Raw genomic sequence first — 19,703 nt, 5'->3', positions numbered from 1 at the left:
CCAGTGTGTCCTTGAGCAAGACACTTTACTCCATGTTGCTCCAGGGGGATTGTCCCTGTAATAAGTGCACTGTAAGTCGCTTTGGATAAAAGCGTCTGCCAAATGACTAAATGTAAATGTAATATTGTCCACTTTAAGGAGAGGGTGAAAACTAGTGAGTAGATTGGGACACTGCTCTGGGCGCCATCTTCTGCCGAGAGGCGGGAATACTTTCAGCGCGAGGATCATGAAAGATGGCTAGCAGCTAGCCGTGAGTCTTGAGTGTCCACTATACATTCGGACACTAGTAAAAACGTACTGGCCTCGTTATTATCAATGAGTGCACTCAATAATGTCCACTATGAATTCGGACACCACTTAAAGCGGATTTCCCCTCAAATAGTGTAAGGGTAACGGGGGCTATTTCTGACACAGCATAAGGTCGAAAATGATTGCGAGGGCCAATCAAATCAGAGAAGCAGAAAGTCTTGCCACTCAAATCAAAGATTTAGTTAACGCTCAGACCTATAGAGGCAGTCGTGTGAGGTAAGAAAAAAACATAAATTTCACGATGGAAACAATATGATAAATGTTAAAATGATCTGTAAATACAGAGAAGGACAGGGATAAGGTGAGTGAGTTTTCATGTTAAATAGATGTGCTAGAAACTAAAATACTGGCCAGCGTGCTATAATAAAATGACATGTATGCGAAATTTAGTAAATATATGTTCAATCTAAATAAAAACACAAGAGATCCCACATATATAAATGAAACACCAATATATTTATTTGTTTATTCAACAAGGCATTTGTATTGAAGCTTACAACCGAGGCTTTAAAAATCTGATATTTGTATATATATATAAAATATTTGTACACATATTGTCTTATTCTGTCCTTACGGAGGCTGTTCTGTTTCTTTTTAGATTTGTTTCCTGAGTGTTCCTTTTTATGAACCGAATTTACTTCCAGGCTGATCGAGACTTTAAACCAATACAATCTTATCCGACACACATATTAATACCAATTTGCTCATTACCTGCGGTGTCTGATTGTAAATGGTGGTTTTATTTTGAATACTGAATGTAAAAATAGTAAAGTGATGTAAAACACTGTTGTAAACTCTACGGAAACTCCGTCCTCTCATAAAAAAAATCTTTCTGGAAAAATAAAACATATGTGTAGAAGAAAGTAAAATATGAAAAACTATGATTTGAGTCATTTCGCTGTTCTACGCACGTCACATTTTCATGCATTTGTGTAAATCTATGGTTTAAGATGTCAGTCAGTTTTGTTCTCGTCGTCTTTCTCTTTGTGTTTGAATCCCTCTCTTCTGCACTCTCTCTCCCACTGAGCTCCTGACACACGCTCAGAAGTCTCTCTGCTCCGCTTCTCTGTGGCCCGAGCGACGGCTTCATCGAAACACATGCTGATGCCGCTGTTTCTCTTCGCCTCTCTCTCGCCATCTCTCTGGAGGTCTTTTCTGAAATCGATCCCAGAGTCCCCACTGGCCGAACCATCTCGCGGATCCTTTATCTCGTCGTGCTCTGGCATTCCACCACCGTTGGTCTCACTCGTTGGTTCTCGGCAATTTTCCGCAGTTTTTTCCTGGTCTCTATGGCAGGTGTCGTCTGTCTGGTGCTCTTGGGTTTCGTCATGGTGTGGTCCGTCTGCGTCCATGACCTGCGAGTGTCTCTGCTGTCTCTCTGCGTCTCTGTCCTCAAACTGTTTTCTGAGGGTGAGTGCTGTGAGTTTGGAGCGTTGAGGTTTGGGTGGGACGGTGGGGACAGCTTTCACGTGTTTGGGAGCCGACGTTTCTCTCTCTTCTTCTGGAACGGGACGGTCTTCAGGTGCTGTTGGCGGTTGCTCATCGGAGGTATCTGCTGACTTTTTGTTCACCGGTTCCTCTGTTTGTGCACGTGAATCATCTTCACACAAGTTCTCTTCGGATGAAATATTTCCTAAGTGTTCATCATCATCATCTGTGTCTTTCTCTGTTCCCACGACATTTCTTTCATTATATTCTTTATCGATGTCAAAGCTGTTCTCCATCTCAACTCTTTCTTGCTCTGTGTTTTCTGCAGGCTTGCAAGGTTCGTGTTCCTTTACTTCTTCGCGTTCCTCTTCATCTTCAGTTGTTTCGTTGACGTCCTTCACGCACTCCTCAATCTCAAGTTCCTTCTCTGGTTCTTCTTCATTTAGACTCAATATTTTCTCACGTTCAGGAGTCTCGAATACGAACACTTTGACCTCGTCATCTGGGGATTCTTCGCTTTTCTCTTTTTTGACTGATTGTGTCGTCATCTCCTCGTCCTTCACGCACTCCACCATCTCAAGTTCCTTCTCAGGTTCTTCTTCATTTCCTCTCAATATTTTCTCACGTTCAGGAGTTTCGAGCTTGAAAACTTTGTCCTCGTCATCCAGAGATTCTTCACTTTTCTCTTTTTCGACTGATTGTGTCGTCATCTCCTCGTCCTTCACGCACTCCATCATCTCAAGTTCATTCTCAGGATCTTCTTCATTTCCACTCAATATTTTCTCACGTTCAGGAGTTTCAAGCTCGAAAACTTGGACCTCGTCATTCAAAGATTCTTCGCTTTTCTCTGTTTCGACTGATTGTGTCGTCATCTCCTCGTCCTTCACAGACTCCTCCGTCTCAACTGCCTCCTCAGGATCTTCTTCATTTCCACTTAATATTTTCTGAGGTTCAGGAGTTTGGAACTCGAACACGTTAACCTCATCCTCCAGGGATTCTTCGCTTTTCTCTTTTTCGTCTGGTTGTGTCGTCATCTCCTCGCGGTCACTAGTTGTTCTCACAGTCATGTTTTCTTCGTCTGGTGATGGATTGATGTTCACTTCGTCTTGAGCGTCCTTTGACTCTGTGACTTTGGTGATAATGATCTCAACAGCCGTGTTAATCTCAGTATATGGTGGAGGATCCACATGTGCACACTGTTCTTGGATGGGCTCGTGGACACTGATGCTGGCCGTCTTTGTCCAGTTGGGATCCAGTGAACAGGGTATCGGGTCCGCTCCAAAATATGTGTCCTCGTCGCCATCTGAACTCTCTGGGTCACCTTCTACCCTGTATACATTCAGAAATAATACAGATTTAGAGGGATGATTTACCAATAACACGAATATGTAGGAATTCTAGAAGTAAACTAGTAGGATTTGCTTAATTATTTTTGTAAATTCATTTTTATAAAGTACATTTTCTTTCAAATTTTTCACCAAATTTCTTGCACATTTTTTTAAAAGTAAGTTTAATTACAAAACTGTGTGCAAAAACTTGAAACCATTAAAAAAAAGTAAAGTCCTTGTCGCCATCTGAATTCTCTGGGTCACTTTCTACCCTACATACAGCAATAATACAGATTTAAAGGGATAATTCACCAAAAACACGAATACATAAGAATTCTGAAAAAAACTAGTAGTATTTGCTTAATTTTTTTGTGTAAATTCATTTTTTATAGTAAAATTTACTTACAAAACTGTGCAAAAGCTTGACAATTTTTTTCTACGTAAAATGTACGTAAAAAAACATTTCTGCGCAAAATTATGCAAATGAACACCAACAAATGAAGGAAATCCCACTAGTTGTTTTTTCAGTGAGAACTTTGAACGCATTATGAAACCTTAAAAACAGAATTATACTTCAAGTTGACATTATGGTTTTATATATATATAGTTTAGGTTTCACCGTCTACACGACAACAACAAAAAATCTTCAGTTTTCAAGAGAGTTCGGTTTCAGTGACCGGGTACTGCGTTTGCGTATGAACGAATGTTCAAACGGCTTAGAAATAGCTCCTTTTTTAAGAATCCCCTTGTTCGTGTGGACAGGACCGAGGCTTTAAACATTACATTTAAAACAGATTAAGTATATGATGCAGTTATTCTCTTGTACTTACATAATTGTGTTTGTGTCATTTGTCACGTCATCTGATTTAACTTCGTTCTTCTCATCATCTACATGAAGATCCTCCATCTTTGAATCTGCGCTGACCTGTTCTTTATTATAGATTTGGACAGAAGTGCCTGCCGGTGTTTCGCCATCGTCTGTAGCAGCTGTGAGTATCGTGTCTTCCCATTGGCTGAGGGACTGCGGCTCTTCACTGTTTGGAGGAAGTATCACATCATCTAAGCATTTCGATTGGCTGTCGGAGAGAGCATCGTCAGCACAGCGGGTAGAAGTCTTGGGTGCAGACCAAGATAATCTATGAAAATCAAAAGCGGATGGGAGGCTTTGACAGAACATGTCCTCATACTCAGAATCTTTATCAGAGTCATCTTCATCATCTTCAGGGCTGTAGTCATCGTCAGATGATAATGACAGGGCGGGCATGAAGGGGCGGGATTTATAAGGTAAACTGTGGGATTTTCCAGCGGGGACGCGGTGGGTGCTCATGTTAACTTCTAGCGTTTCACACTCATCAACGCTGTTCTGTACCGGACTGACAGGTGTTTCTTTGTTGGTGCTTTCATCTACATCTTCCTCAACTACTTCTTCAGGTGCTTCTACTGAAAACTCAAACTGAAAAACAGAAGGAAAATGAAAGATTTGTTCTAAACCCCAACTATAGAGCACATTTCTATGCATCGATGCATTTAGATCAGACACACACCAGGTTGGATGCACAGCTGTCCATCATATCCAGAAAGCCAAAGGCGTCTTGAACGTCCTGCTCAGAAAACTCATCCATCTCTCTCCCGTCGGCAGATATCACCGGATCTGGATGGAGGTGTCCTCTCATATCTGTGCAGAAAAGAGACACGGTATGTTTTCTATATATAATAATATTTTAAATATTAGTATTAGTTGTAAATACAGTAGTGGTCTAGGGCTGCTTGGTTTTGACACAAATCATAATCACGGTTAGTTTGGCCGATATTGAGATCGCGAAGATTTAACACGATTACTCAATGACTTTCGTAACAACATGGGAAATTAAAAACATCTCTTTAAACTGAATTCAACTGAAAAATAAATACTTGAAATAGCACAGCGCTGTAAAGGAAAGGGGATTTAGACCATTAGAAAAGAGAATATTCTTGTCGTTTTACCTCGATTGCTTTTGTTTGGGTAATTGTTGAAGTGCAAAATTGACGATTTCGATTAATTTTCGATTAATTGCACAATATTGACGATTACGAGTAATTTTCGATTACTTGCATAGCCCTATAGTGGCCAAAAGGGATGATTCAACTTTAGAAATTTGACGTCTTTTTATATCGATTTTTTTCTATTCATATTACAAAACTATTTTTTGCCAAGTTGTGTTTGCGAATAAAAATACTCTAATGTTTGTTTTATATTCTGCAAGGTTTTTGTTTTTCTATTCTTTTTATTGTATATATTTTGCATGCTCTAGTTTGCCTTTTTGTCAATACACACTTTAGCCAAGTTGTGCTTTGTATCACATTGTTCAGTGAAATGCGAAAAAAGCATTAAAAACAAATTCATTGGTAACTTTAGGCCGCTTGTGTATTTCAGGTATGCCCCCCCGGAGGACGAATAAACCTTCAATGAAAATTACTTTGAAACATTAAAAACTTTCTACTTGAGTTTGGATAACTAGATAAAAAACAATTATTACGCATCAGCATCATTCACTCTTACCCATGTATTCCTCCTCATCATTCTGCGGTGACAAATCTTCTACACTTCTCTCTATGGTCTCCTCATGCAGGGTCATATCTGACTTGACTGTTTCTTCATCTTCCTCCTCTATAATCTGTGTCGTCATCTCCCCCAAATACAGCTGAGCGTCCGGCTCTCCTTTGCTCTCTTTAGCATTATCATCATCATCAGTTTTGCTCTCATCAGTGTACGTCTGCTCCGGCTCCGGCTCTGAACACTTGACCTGTTCACCTTCGTCTTTGGTTTCTGCTTGTTCTTCATCAGCAGCATCTCCTTGCACGGTTTGTTCCTTCTCGTTCCAGCCCCCCTGCAGCACACCCAGCGCTAACCCGGACGTAATGTGAAGTGGCACAGTTACAGAGAAAGGTCCGGATATGTGGATGCCGGCGCGGCGGTCAGCTTTACTGGTCATTCCCGGTGACCTTGAATTGCCCTGAGATGACCCCTCGGCTCCGCCCAGCGATTCCAGACGATTGTATGTGCCCTGAGTCCCACCGCTCACCATGCTCACCTGTGCCCCGCCCGTGCGCCTGTACGTCACAGCATATCCGCTGGACACGCCTCCACCTACGGAGGCCACACCCTCGGGGTTGGCTGTGGACAGGAGCAGAGCCGGAGGATGCTTTGAATCTGAAAGAAACACGAGAGTGACATGTATGTCTTACGGCAGAGTGACTTTACACAGACTTTTATTAAAAAGTAAATTTTTATGAAAACTATTTGTCATACCATCTTGTGCAAAAGGCCCTGAGCTCAGAGAGTCCATACTTTTGGCAGGTCTCAGCGATGTCTTCTCTTTATCTGCGGATTGAGGAGGTACACGTTTAAGAAGGGACCGATTTGTTTCGCTTGATGCTATGTTTGGTTATTTATTATCTTGCTTGTACCTTTGGGGCAGTATTTGTTCTTCTTGCGTGGATCCTGAAGTCTCCCGCCCAAGTTAAAGATGGACTTCCACTTTCTTCCTTTGAGCGAGCCTTTTCTCCTGAACAGATGCTTGGGTTAATGGCGTTGATTCAACATAACCAAACAAAGCGACGTTTGGAAAGGGATTATGGGTACGTCTAGACACTCATTATTAGACAAAATGTTAAATTCTTTCTCATCTTCTGAATAAATAAATGCATGGACACATAATTCTCCAGCTTCATCTCACGATTTGAGACACAATAATATATCACTGCTGTCCTCCTAAAACCTCATATCTCCATATTCCGTGATTTATTAATTGCCATAAATCCTTATTATTGGTCACTCTTTTGAGTTTTGTAAATATCTACCTAATGAAAAGTAGTAAAAACAGTTTCAGCTGTTCAGCTTCGACAGTGTGTTTTACCATTTCCTGTAAAACTGTGAACTTTTCAGTATTTGCAAAGTAGTTTTACAGAAAATACTTAACAGTACAGACCGTAGAGAAAAAAGGTGTTTTATTATAAAAAATAATCATCTTTTCTAATATAGGGATGAGTTGTCTTAAAGCCAAAACACACTACAAGATTTTCGATCAGATTTTGCCCAAATTTTCAGTTGGGACTTGTTGAAGTCTGCAGATTTGATCAGTTAGTGTGTTTCTATCTGAAACTTTCAATAGGTCTTCAACTATGTGTTATCTAATATAAAACAAATCTGTTCAGAGTAGTGTATTCCAGCCATTACTTGTCAGTGCCGTCAATGATAGCGTGGTATGGCCGCATGAGTGGAGGTCCATCTCCCGGACTCAGGTTCCCACAATGTAGCGGAAGGGACTTAAGAAAATGGTCGTCCGAATTGGCCAGCAATGCCGGCGAGGGGAGGGACTTCCGGCGCTCCATGGCCGATCCTGCAAAAAAGTTGACATGAAATCACTCTTCAACCTCTAAACGGTTTAACATTACATTACAGATGAAAAGATGAAGTACCTGAAGCAGCAAACACCTCCGGCACATGCGTGAGAATAAACTCCACCACAATGGACTGAACTCGCACCTCCATGAACGCTGCAGTACCATTAAAACCAGTCGACTCGATGTCCTTCGACCTGCAGATAATCACACAAGTGTTATCATGAGAACAAACACCATGAATAAGAAATAACACACACACACATACCTGAGAAGGTTTGGAGCCCAGACGATGGCCAGGTTTCTGGAATGCATGTTGGTCTGAGATGCAAATGAGGACATCTTGACCAGATGATGCATCAAAAATTCCAGCGTTCTATAAGAAGGTGAGTGTTCAGTCACAGCGGAGGATGAACAGAATGAGACACAACTGATGTGTGCGGTTTACCTGTAGTGAGGGGCAGGTAAATCCTTCAAAACTTCTTTAATCTTCACCAGCCGCTCGTCCTCCAGCTGAACGGCCACTGCATCCTAGAGAGGATTTTTTTTTTTATATATTATTATATTATATTGTAAACCACTTTAAGTGCACTACATACATCACACTTTATTTTATTCTATTTTATTGTATTGCTATATTATCTTTCTTTTTGTTTGTTTACAAAGAGAGAGAGTGCATGAGAGAGAGTATGAGAGTGCATGAGAGAGAGCAAGAGAGTGCACGAGAGACAGAGTGATATTAGAAGAATGCTTGTAACCAGACAGATTTTGACTCCCATAGTAGGAAAAAAACAATTGTAGTCAAAAGTTCCCAAGAAGTGTTTTCTGTCCTGCATTTTTCAAAATATCTTCTTTTGTGTTCAACAGAACAAAAAAATTATAAAGTATTTTTTCCTACTATGGGACTCAATGGGGGGCAAAATCTGTCTGGCTATAAGCATTCTTCCAAATATCTTCCTCTGTGTTCATCAGAACAAAGACATTTATACACATTTGGAACAACTCAAAAGAGAGTAAATGATGACACAATTTTAATTTTTGGATGAAGCATCACTTTAAAATGCGAAGAGAGGGATTTTTCAAATTTTTGTCAAAGGGTTGTTAATTTGAAAACGCTAAAGTTTGAAGTTTGAACGCTGAAGTTTTACTTCATTTTAGATGTTTTATTTGTTTATTTATTCTAAACAGTGGAAAAAATATAAATAATGAATGAATGGGTGTTTCCAAATGCTTGACATTGATTTGTTTCATATAAGACACACATAGATGAAGACTTACAGCGAAGCGGTCATAGAGTTCATATGTGAGCAGAGGGTTGGGCAGCTCTCTGAAATACGCTTTACATAAAGAACTGACGCAGTGAATATCCTGCAGATAAACATCTTTGTACAGGTCTGGAGTTCCTTCGGTGTCAAATTCATTCCTGCCAGAAACAAAAAAGTTTTACAGTGAAACTGAAACTCTGATGTCATAACAAAATATAGACGCAAGTGTCACATCCACATGATTGGTGCTCGAGCTTTTCTAGAACTCGCTTCACTTTTTTCATTGTGTCATGATGATACGATTTCCAAGAAAGAGGATTACAGATGAGATCTCTTTAATCTCTCGATTATTTCAATGAGATTAAATGGAGAGCAAATGGAAACTTTTGCTTAACGCCAGGAATCTCAACAAAATCTCCATTACAGAGAGATGATCTGATGTTTTGGACTTTTTTTAAATTCATCAATTCTATTTGCACTAACTATAAATAGTAGTAAGTTCTGTTTACACTAAGTGAAAATAGCAGCGATATGCTATGTACACTAACAAAAATAGCTGTAGGGCCTATTCCTTTGGATTAAGTAGAAGTAGTAGTTGGATTTTTTTTACTTAAAAATAGTGGCTGATAACGTTGCTATTTCCACCTCATTATTGTTAAGCATTAAACATTATGCAATAATAACAGACAGTAAATCATTACATTTATAAAAATGATTAAAATTATGACAATTTATTGAGATATTAAAGCGCTATACCTATCCCTAACCTTACCCTGAACCTACAGTTTATGAATAAAAAATATTTTTAAATCTTAAATAAATTTTATAAAAAAAAACAAATGTCTTTATGATCTGTAAAGTACTAAAAATGGCCAAAGAAAGTTTAAGCAGGAATAGAAACCCAGTCTCCCATGCTGCGTTATTCTCACTGTTTGAAATGGTTTCAATCTCACACTTATGTATACTCCAAACACATATTGGTGGGCGGAGCTATTTTTAATAGTCTCTGCCAACAAGGGGGGCTATTTGTACTCAGTGTAAATAGACACTATGTTTTTTGAATCACTATACACTCAAGAAAGGTGCTTCAAAAAGTGCAATAGAATAACCTTTTGATTACATAAAGAATCTTTCAAATCCCCTTGAACCGGAAGTTGCGATCGTATCTACTTCTGTACTCTGACACGTTTCCGATTGAAAAGTAATTTTAAAGGAGAAAATAAGTGGGCGTGGCTTGTGTTTTCACTGCAAATTGATTGGATGTGTAAAAACAGGTGTTGCGTTGATTTTGAAATGAAACGGGCAGCAGACTGACAGCTAAAGGGGAGGAGTTAACGGAGGCTCCGGTCAAGCCGATGTATAAAGGTTCTTTGTGGCGAAAAAAGCTTCTTCAGATGATAAAAAGATAAGCACGAGATGGTTCTTAAAGAACCTTTGACTGAATGGTTCTTCAATGGCATCGCTGTGAACACTCTTCAAGAAAAGGTGCTTCAAAACGTTCTTCGATGCCATATAGAAGAACCTTCGGTTCCATAAAGAACCTTTCTGTTTATGTTTCTTTGTGGCGAAAAAGCTTCTTCAGATGATAAAAACGAAAGAAAGAGATGGTTCTTAAAGAACCTTTGACTTAATGGTTCTTTGTGGAACAAAAAATGGTTCTTCGATGGCATTTCTGTGAAAAACCTCTTAAGCACCTCTAATATAAAGAGTGTTTGTTGGATGATACTTTCAACGTTTGCATGTGTTCTCTTTCTTTATAAGAAACATCACCTGCTTTGATGTTTGGTGTCTAATTGGAGGACATTCAGATCTATAAGTGTGACTTTTTGGTGAATGTCTTGAAGTGCTTTAGAAGTGGAATCACCTCAGTTTCTGCGTGTTGGACGAGACTCCAGACAGTCTGTAGATCCCGTCAACAATCCCATACTCCTCGATGAATTCACTGCAGTTGCGCAACACCGAAGGAACTGATCACATGAAAGCGACAGAGAGAGAGACTTTGATAATGATGCATTGGATTCTCTTTAGAGTAAAAATCTAAATGACGGCAGTAATCATCTCACTTTCTTGTGCAGTGGAGATCAGGTGCTCCTGCAGGTCACATCCAAACACCTTATCTCTGTTTGCAACTTTTCTCCGGCCTCTTCTCATGTTTTATTCCCTCACTGCCACTCAGACATTCAGCTCTTCTGTTTGTGTGTGTGTGTGTGTGTGTGTCGCTTCAATGAACATTTGTGCGAACGTATGATCGTAAACCCAACATGATGCGACTGGAGAATCTCTGTGGATTGGCTTTCAGTTGACTTCAGGTTGACACAGGACCGCTCCGGAAACTCTCAATTGGGTTTGTTTCAGTAATGGATTACATTGTGCATCGCTGCGGGGATGAATGGATGCCGTCCAGTGAAAGAAGACGTGAAGAAGGATATCTATAAAGAAATAACAACTTTGTCAAATTGGATTTCCCATTGGAAATACAACAAAGTGAAATAATGTGTGCGATTAGGGTCCCGGTGTGAACAAGCCATTAAGCAAATGTCAGACTTGACTTTGAGCATGCGATGATCATTCAGACGGTGTTAAGAAAATGGGCTGGCGCGAGTCCTTCATTATTTACGGTTCTGTACTGAGAGGTAAGGCTGTGACGTTTTGATCTTCTATTGGTCTCAAACACATACGTGACACGAATTTGCAGGTCAAAGTTCACTAAACTTGAACTTTGCTACACAGCGAAATGCGATATGCGAAATATCGTTGGACGGCCTTTCATGTCCGGTCTGTCGCATTCGCATGAGTATGAATGGAAGTCAATGGAGGGAAAAGTCAAGTGTGACCGCGGATTTAGGCTTAAAAAATCGAACACATGTGAAACTGAAGATGATCTTCTTTCTACACAATGATCGTATATGTTTACTTCAATGAAAGTCACAGTTCACTCAAAATGGAAAATTCTGTTGTCGTTTACTCACCCTTTTGTCTTTTCAAACCTTTATGACTTTCTTTCTTCCGCAGAACACAAAATAAGATATTAGTTGGTAACCGAACAGCACCGGCCCTCATTCACTTCTACACAAAACCAATGCAAGTGAACGGGGGCCAGTTAACAACATTCTTCCAAATATCTTCTTTTGTGCTCAGAGGAAGATAGACAGTCATGTTTGATAATAACAAGAAGGTGAGTAAATGATGATAGAATTTTCATTTTTGGTTAAACTATCAATTTAGGTAGTCTAAAGGTGTATCTCAAGTATAAAACATAGGAACATACTTAGTAGTATACTTAAATATAATGTGATTATAGCGAGAAGTTTACTTGAAGAAAACTACTAACAAGTATACTACAAAGTGTGCTTTCATCAATTGAAAAAGTGCTGTAGGTTAAGTTATAGGTTCACTTGTAGTATAGTTGTTTTAGACATGAAAATCACTATTGTAAACAAGTTGAGTACTGCTGAAGTATGCATAAGTATGCATCAAAAGTGGGCCAGTTTTAGTACTTGAAGTAGTAGTAGAAATAGTGCACTTAGAAGTATACTGCCAATTCATAGGTTTAAGTATACTTACAACATACTTTAAAATAAACTTGAACTCTTCTTTACTTAAGTATACTTAATTTGAAGTGCAAGAATGCTTGCAAAGATTAGGTCTTGCAACATTTCCTTCATCTTTTTGTCACGTTCACGTTGAGGCATCGTAATGATTTCCTTTTTTTAATTCTTAAGCATTCAAAACCTGCCTGATCAAACCAAACACACGTAAGGTGGGTGCAGATCTGAGCTCGTGCCACCCAAACCTCATTTCCTCTTCTCGCTTAAAGAGTTTTACACCAACATTGAGCCACACCCTCAAACCTTTCGAAGCTCTCGCTCTTGACATCCAACCATAAATAAATCCACAGAAGATCCAAACTCCAAATCTTCTCTCATTTCCACATCTCAAAGGCCTTGTTGAAGTGTTGCGTCCTTGTCTAGTGTTTGTCAGAAGGACATTTCTCACCCTGTTTCTTCCTCACTCTGTTCACGGGTGCTCGTGCGGAAATGAAGTGATCAGATCTGAGAGCATCACGTTAACATCACGCAATAAACCCACGGCAATCTGCATCCACACTACGCCAGGGAACGTCCTCGTCCAGCATCTTTACAGTGAAAACTCTCAAGAAACATTTCACGAGAGAAAGACAAATCAAGAAAGACAGCGTTCTTACCTTCTGTTTCCACCGGCCGGAGATTCAGTGCAAAATGCGCGTGTGACGCAAGAAACCACTAAACTTCCCTCAGTAACTTCCTGAGTCTTTGAGTTTCTCTCTGTGTTCAATCTTCATTTCTTATTGACGCCTTCGCATCCACCTGTTTGGTGTTCAAGTGTCTTTAGAGGAAGAAAAACATCGGGACATTCACATCTTTACTTTAGTCCCAGTGAAGGGATGTCCATACACAAAGCAAAGGAAAGATACTGAGGTCATGACATTAATAAAACACACATGGCCCAATAAACTGGATAATACTGGATGATTAACATATACTGTCAGTTTACTGTAGTATTTACATGCCACTTCAGTCTACATTGGTTATTTTGAAAACCATAAAAATTAATTTCAGTTCTGTGGCTTTACCATCTGATTCTATCACTTACAAAAAGTGTAAAACCGGTGCAAAACCGTACTTTGGTCAAACTTATAAATGTGCCGAAAACTCACTGAAAGCAATATGAATAAAAGCATCTGATAAACGAATGTAATAGTTTTCAAATTACCTTTTTTTTACATATACTATAGAAGATATTACTACATCTACGATATTACTAAGAATATACACTTTATACCTAGAAGGACTTTTATTGTTGTGTGTGCGTTGAAACAACCTATGATGAAAGTCTTAAGCCCATTACACATTTGCATCTGAAATTTTCGCACATTAAAAATAAACACAACCTCACAACCACATTTACACACTGCGTCCGATATTTTCGTCCGTCGTAAAGAAATTCGGAGTGGGTTCGATTTTATATGTTTTTTATATCCGTAGCAGATACGAAAAAACGCATACGAAAATTTCAGACTGTATGTGCAAAGACCTTTATTCTGAAAAGCAACCACGACCATTCACTACATCAACCATTTTGACGTAGTGTTTCCATCATACATCAACATAATTGAAGAGATTAGTTCCCTGTTTTTTTTTTTATGTATTATGTTTTATTGTGTTAGTTAGCTGTGTTTTTGTCATTATGGCTTTAAAACAAAACAAAGCAACTGCAGTTTGATTGATATAAATTGGAATGCACAATAAATAAAACGTGATCTCATTTTGGAACCGAAGTCTTCAAATACAAACAATATTTCAAAAGCACAAACAATGTTTTTGGATATGTACCACGAAAGTGAAAGAAAGTCATTGTTGTTCAGTTCAATTCTATAGAATTTTCACAATGTGCACTGGCGCAGGTTCTTCACGGAAGACATTATGGCACAAAATCTACATTTATAAAACAGTTAGTTCTAGTCTTTGATTGTTGCGAAACTCTGAAGAGCTGAAGCTTTATATAAGTGTTTCTGTTTCTGATGAACTACATTATTGGTCGGAGCAATAATATATTTTTACATTTTATTTTATTAAACGTTGCTATATATTTATACCCCCGAATCTGGGCTTTACAGTGTTTTTTATAACAACTGTTTTGTGACTAACAATGCTGCTGTTATACACGACGGCTTAAGAAAAATTAAAATGTTTAAAACATTGATATAGAAAAAGTAGTGAAATAGGCATTTGTTTTCATAGGAATATAATATATCTTGATATATATTAGTACCAAAGTTGTAAGTTTAAGGAGATTTCTGTTTTACGGACGTCATGAGGTCTTGAGAATTATTTTTTCGCATCTGCACTTTCGTTATAAATCACACTTCTTGATTTACTCGTCCTTATCACAATTTATCAGTCATAACACTAGTACATTTACGGTTACGTATCAGCAGAAGAGCAAAACAACAGAAGTGAACAAAATGTACGGAAGAAACCTTAAACTCAACATGTTGTTCTGTTTTTATCCTGCAGGGCGCGCGCTGGGCTTCACAAGTTTGCCACTCACTCTCAAATCTAACATAAAACCATAATCAATAGTTATCCACAGGCAATCATATAGTGATTCTGGATATTTTCTACACAAGTCATCAAATTCTTTTCATTTTGTTTCATTTGTTTGTTGTTTGTAGCCTAACCTTACGACAAAACGTTATTCGCTAAAATCTCTTAGTCTTATTCAATTGAATTCCAGCAGTCATCGTCAAATTTAAAACAACAAATATCAGAGCCGTTGAAAACAGAGTTGCGACACAATTTGAGCTCGTGGTCAGTTAGTTCACAGAGCGCTAAACAGTTCACAACAAATCCGTGCTGTCAACCTATTTGAATAGCTTTAAGCTGGACATTCAACAGCAAGCATATTTGCATATTTTTTGCCAAATATAATAGCATATTTTGTACACTGAATACGATGTTGACTACATTTAATGTATCATTTTGTCTGGGGAGTAATATGAATATAATCTATAAATATAAGAACTATGAATACAAGATATGTCCGCCAACTTGTTAAAAAGAACGTTGAAATGAATGGGCTTGAGTGCAGTGTTTGGAACTATTGGTCACTTCATGAGTACGGATGTGTATGCGTGTGTCGTGACTCTGTTTTTCAGCGTCTCTGACAAATAACAATTCTCCTTGACCAATCAGAGAGCGCCTGCGCAATTAATGCCTGCCCACTTAAAAACGATGCACTTATTCCTTTCCACGAGGAAACTCTTGTATTTTAAACAGGCGAACGTGCGATGATCTGATTCTGTTATCGTTTATTTTCTGTTTTGAACTCCAACACACATCAGCGTTCAGGTGCATTAAACTGAGAATTGTGGCAGAAATGTCGCACTGTTCTTTCCCGACGCAGTTCGGGTCTATCATGGATCTTCTGTCGCAAGCGGCGCTTGCAGAAATCCAGCGACGCGTGGACGACAGATGCGCGCTCGTGCGGAAGGACATTGACGCTTTGAAGAGGAAGTGCGTCATGATGGAGATCGAGATGAGGAGAGTCAAAGGTCGATTTAGGAGGAGAGGTCAGGGATCGTACATTTGCACACTGTGGTATGATGATGGTTAGAATCATGGTATATCTATGACGTCATGCGTAAAGTAGTATTAAGGTACTTTAAGATACTCTCGTGTGATGTCTGTTAATGTGAAACAGATGCTTGTGAGTCTCTCATGAGTTTTAGCGCTGATGTCTGAATCATTCACATGTCTGATGTGTTTTAGTTTGGATCAGTGGAACATCAGATCGCTGTACTACATCACTCAAGAGCGGCCGTGTGATCACGAGTCAACAACATCCAACCAATCCACAACACATTCACAACATACAAGAGGTGACCCAGATTATTCCAGATTCAACAAAAGGGATTTTACTCAATTATGAGGCATCTCTTTAGCTGATCCCCAAAATTCAAAAGTGGGCGTTTCCCAATTTCTTTATCCATTTGATGGTTTGAAAATACCTATTGTTCGGAAATGGTCTCCACCCCTCTTTATTGGATAGTTGGAAAACAAAGCATATTTGCATTTGAATATTTGCAATTGAATCCTCCAATTTTGGGAGGAAATTTGTCCTTTTGTCCCCCCATCTGATTACTCCATGAATATTCCTCCATGATGTTTAATATTTTGTATTTATTCCTTATTTTCGTAGTTCTTTCTCCAGAAAAAAAAAGAGTTTGTTTGGTCAACACCGAGGGAAATAAAACTCATTTTGATTTCATGTGCCTCCAACTCTGAATGATTCGAGACGACTGTGTTTTAGGTGCTTCAGGTTCTGAATGATGAATGTCAAGATATCAAAGAAGAAAGAGATGATGATAGAGGTGAGCAGACATCACATGACAGAATCAATCACACACATACACTGTTCGATTGGAATTACATTCCTGAAATAAACTCATTAAAGGTTATTTCAAACACATTAAGGATCGACCCAAGGCTCGGTTCATGACAGAACTTTCCATTGGACGGAATTGTTCCTTTAATGTTTATGTTTTCTGTTTTGTACCCAGAAGATGTTGCATTTGAGCGCATCCCACCTCAGGAGAACGCAGCGAGTTCAATATCTCAGTTTGAAGATCCAGAGGTCCAAAACGCACTGTTTCTACTCTCGCGGACATGCACCCAACCGTCAGAGCAGCTGAAACTTGAGGAAGAGTGTCTGAGACTCCAAGTTGGAAAAGATATCAAAGAAGAAGAGGAAACTTCCAGAGATCCTCTCAGTTATGCCCCGCTGTGACCATCTGTCCCAGAAGCAACTTGTCCTTCACCAAACTCAACTGTCCTGTCACAAACCAACAGAAATCAATAGCATCCCACTGAGAGAGCACAGAAGGAATCTTCCAAGTCTATACAGGTCAGCGCTAAAGAGCCGAACACGAGCGCCTGGTGTTGTGAGGTCACGCAGGATCCGGGTCACGTGTCCACAAACACATTTCCAGCATACGGGGCTCGCGGGACGCCCAGTGGTGCACACAGGATCCAAACTATCTGCCGCTCGACTGTGGACGCAGTACAACGGTTTAGCTGCTGGTTCTGTGCCAAGACTTTCAAGAGATGCGATCAGCTGAAGGAACATCTGCGCAGTCACTCGGGCGAGAAACCGTTCATGTGCGTCCAGTGCGGCCACAGTTTCACCAAACACAGCAACTTAACCCGACATGCGGTGGTGCACAGCGGCGAGAAGCCCTTCCAATGCCTTCAGTGCGGAATTTTTTTTACACGGCGCTGCAATCTGTTGTCACATCAGAGGATCCATTCAGGTAACATCACTTGACGTTCTCAATGCACATTCCTAGCCATCGCCATCATCCTCGTCGTGAGATCAAATACATTTTTTTCAACGAGACTGAAAGGACAAACGTCATTTTCATCGTCGCTGGAAAGCATGAGTATGTTGCCAATGTTACAATGACTGGAGCTGAATTCATCATTTCACTTTCCGGTTGTGTTTTGGTATTTTGTTCCAGATTGCATTGGATGTTATGTTTGTAATTCATTCATTTATGGTTTGTCTGCGTGGATGAATTAAACGATAACGAAGAAATGGTTCATTTTGTATTTGAAGAACGGTTTGAAAATCTTTGGAAAATGAAAGCGGAAACCAGTCTGAGCCATATTCGCAGGAGACAAGTATTACCTTGGGACCTCCTGTGGTTTAGAAATGACCTCCATTAGCACGAGATAAGTGAAACCTTTGATTTTAGTCAAATTTACTGATTATTTCCCGTAGATGATGGCAAGGCTTTGCGTATATAGTTTGTACAGTCTCACCACAGAAGTATTGCACGGTTCCTTTTTAAGATATAACAATCAAAAGCCCTGAGTTTCAGTCCTTACATCATGGTCAGTTGATTTAGATGTGTCAAATCAATCGAAAAATCACGAAAATATAAGTTTACTCTCAAATCTGTACGGTTTTAAAAACATTAAAAAAAACCGCTAATCTAATGTGTTAGAAGTGAGGTAAAACGAAACTTAAAAAAAAAAATGACGGGAGTGCGCGACTGAGCGACGTTTACCAGTTCAGACAATTTTTACAATAAAAAATAACCATCAGGGAAATTTTACTTTCTGTTTGTAATAAACAAGGGAACATTACTTTCTGTTTTTTTTAACTTGAAACCTTTTTTTTATTTGAAACCTGAAAAGAACAATCTTAGAATGTTTTTTTGGGGAACCAAAACTAACCTTAGAGGAACGTTCTGTGTTTACTGGGATGTGTGTGACAGTTAATGACCACAATGTTGTCTAGGCAACAGGCCACTTCCTCTTCCTGTTAGTATGTCCCAGTGCTGCATACAGATTTGCTGCACACTAAAATGTAAATACTTTTCCACAACAAAAACAGCACAAACTTTTAGTGCATATAGGCAAATTATGATGCAGCAACAGTTTTACATCTTGGTGTAAATCAGCTGGACCTGATCATACATTAATAAACATGATTTTAAAAAAGAAAACATCATTGTAAGAGGAAAGATAAAACTGAAAAAAGGAAATTGTAGCAGAAAACATCACACTGTCAGATGATGAAAGAAAGATGCATTTTGAATTTGGCTAACATAGAAGGTGTTCTTACATGGATTGACAGATTGTCATGAAGGACTGTTTCATGGTCTGTGTGATCTAGATGGATTGTGAACAAGTATGAAGGAGCCCAGGAAGAACACACCCTTAACAGTGAGCAGAATGTCATTAAAGTCTTAAACCTTTCATAAGATCTGCTGTACTGTTGAGTAGATGAGAACATCGTTCCAATCAGACATGAGTTTCCTTTCATGTGTGAACTTTGGGGTGAACAGATGTCTGACATGAGATGGAGATGAAAAGTCTGTGAGGGGTCAATTACACTATATTGCTAGTGCATTGTCTGATCTATGTGTTAAAGTCATTCATATTATTGGATATAAAACTTCTGGCTTCAAAAGTATTCACCACTTGTTCCTTATTTGTTTCTTCTGTTAATTGTGTTACTCCTGCTGTAAATTTCTGGAATAAATCACCCAAGTTACTTCTATTATTGCATTATTGTAACTTTATAGTGTTTTGTGGATCGTTTGAATGGATTTTAAGGAGTGCTGGTCTTGGTCTCGGCCTGCCTTGGTCTTTCTTGTCTTGGCCCCTCAAAGTCTTGGTCTCGGTTTGGTTGATCTCGACAACAACACTACCTCAGACCTTCACTACATCATGTGTGGCTTTGACTCAAATATGTTAATAAAATAAAATGATTATTTAAAAAAAATATATTTCAAAATGAGTTATTTAACAGATTTTCCTTTAAAAATAAGTGCGCTCAAGACTTTGAAGAGAAATTTCAACTGAAAATCCACGTATTACCCCATGTCATTCCAACCCAAATACTACATTTATTATTCCCGCCAAAGAGTATAAATTATTTCTTA

The 19,703-nt window shown here is 39.0% G+C and overlaps 2 protein-coding genes across 4 annotated transcripts; one reads left to right on the top strand and one right to left on the bottom strand.

The window, feature by feature from the left end:
* Positions 1-746: 746 nt before the first annotated feature.
* On the bottom strand, positions 747-13,080 carry si:dkeyp-68b7.12 (rho GTPase-activating protein 30). Of its 2 annotated transcripts, none has more exons than XM_056743243.1 (14): positions 12,915-13,080; positions 10,774-11,139; positions 10,575-10,677; positions 8,724-8,868; positions 7,894-7,976; positions 7,714-7,821; positions 7,524-7,642; positions 7,282-7,444; positions 6,513-6,610; positions 6,355-6,426; positions 5,605-6,255; positions 4,610-4,740; positions 3,896-4,518; positions 747-3,066 (listed from the first exon to the last, which is right to left on the bottom strand). In XM_056743243.1, exons 2-14 carry the CDS (start codon positions 10,859-10,861, stop codon positions 1,263-1,265), a joined length of 4,188 nt encoding a protein of 1,395 aa, XP_056599221.1. In that variant the 5' UTR covers positions 10,862-11,139; positions 12,915-13,080; the 3' UTR covers positions 747-1,262. The 2 variants fall into 2 exon arrangements, with proteins under 2 accessions (XP_056599221.1, XP_056599222.1); XM_056743244.1 differs by lacking the exon at positions 12,915-13,080 and adding an exon at positions 12,707-12,908.
* On the top strand, positions 4,743-19,318 carry si:ch211-155e24.3 (uncharacterized protein LOC100150696 homolog). Of its 2 annotated transcripts, XM_056743245.1 has the most exons (5): positions 4,743-4,760; positions 14,767-15,821; positions 16,021-16,130; positions 16,562-16,622; positions 16,812-19,318. In XM_056743245.1, the coding sequence occupies exons 2-5, from the start codon at positions 15,629-15,631 to the stop codon at positions 17,036-17,038; spliced, it is 591 nt and encodes a 196-aa protein (XP_056599223.1). In that variant the 5' UTR covers positions 4,743-4,760; positions 14,767-15,628; the 3' UTR covers positions 17,039-19,318. The 2 variants fall into 2 exon arrangements, with proteins under 2 accessions (XP_056599223.1, XP_056599224.1); XM_056743246.1 differs by lacking the exon at positions 4,743-4,760 and having other exon boundaries at positions 14,354-15,821; positions 16,815-19,318.
* Positions 19,319-19,703: the final 385 nt, after the last annotated feature.

This window comes from Triplophysa dalaica, chromosome 3, assembly GCF_015846415.1.
Source record: "Triplophysa dalaica isolate WHDGS20190420 chromosome 3, ASM1584641v1, whole genome shotgun sequence".
NCBI classification, from domain to species: Eukaryota; Metazoa; Chordata; class Actinopteri; order Cypriniformes; family Nemacheilidae; genus Triplophysa; species Triplophysa dalaica.
This window is presented reverse-complemented; position numbering and strand designations above follow the sequence as displayed.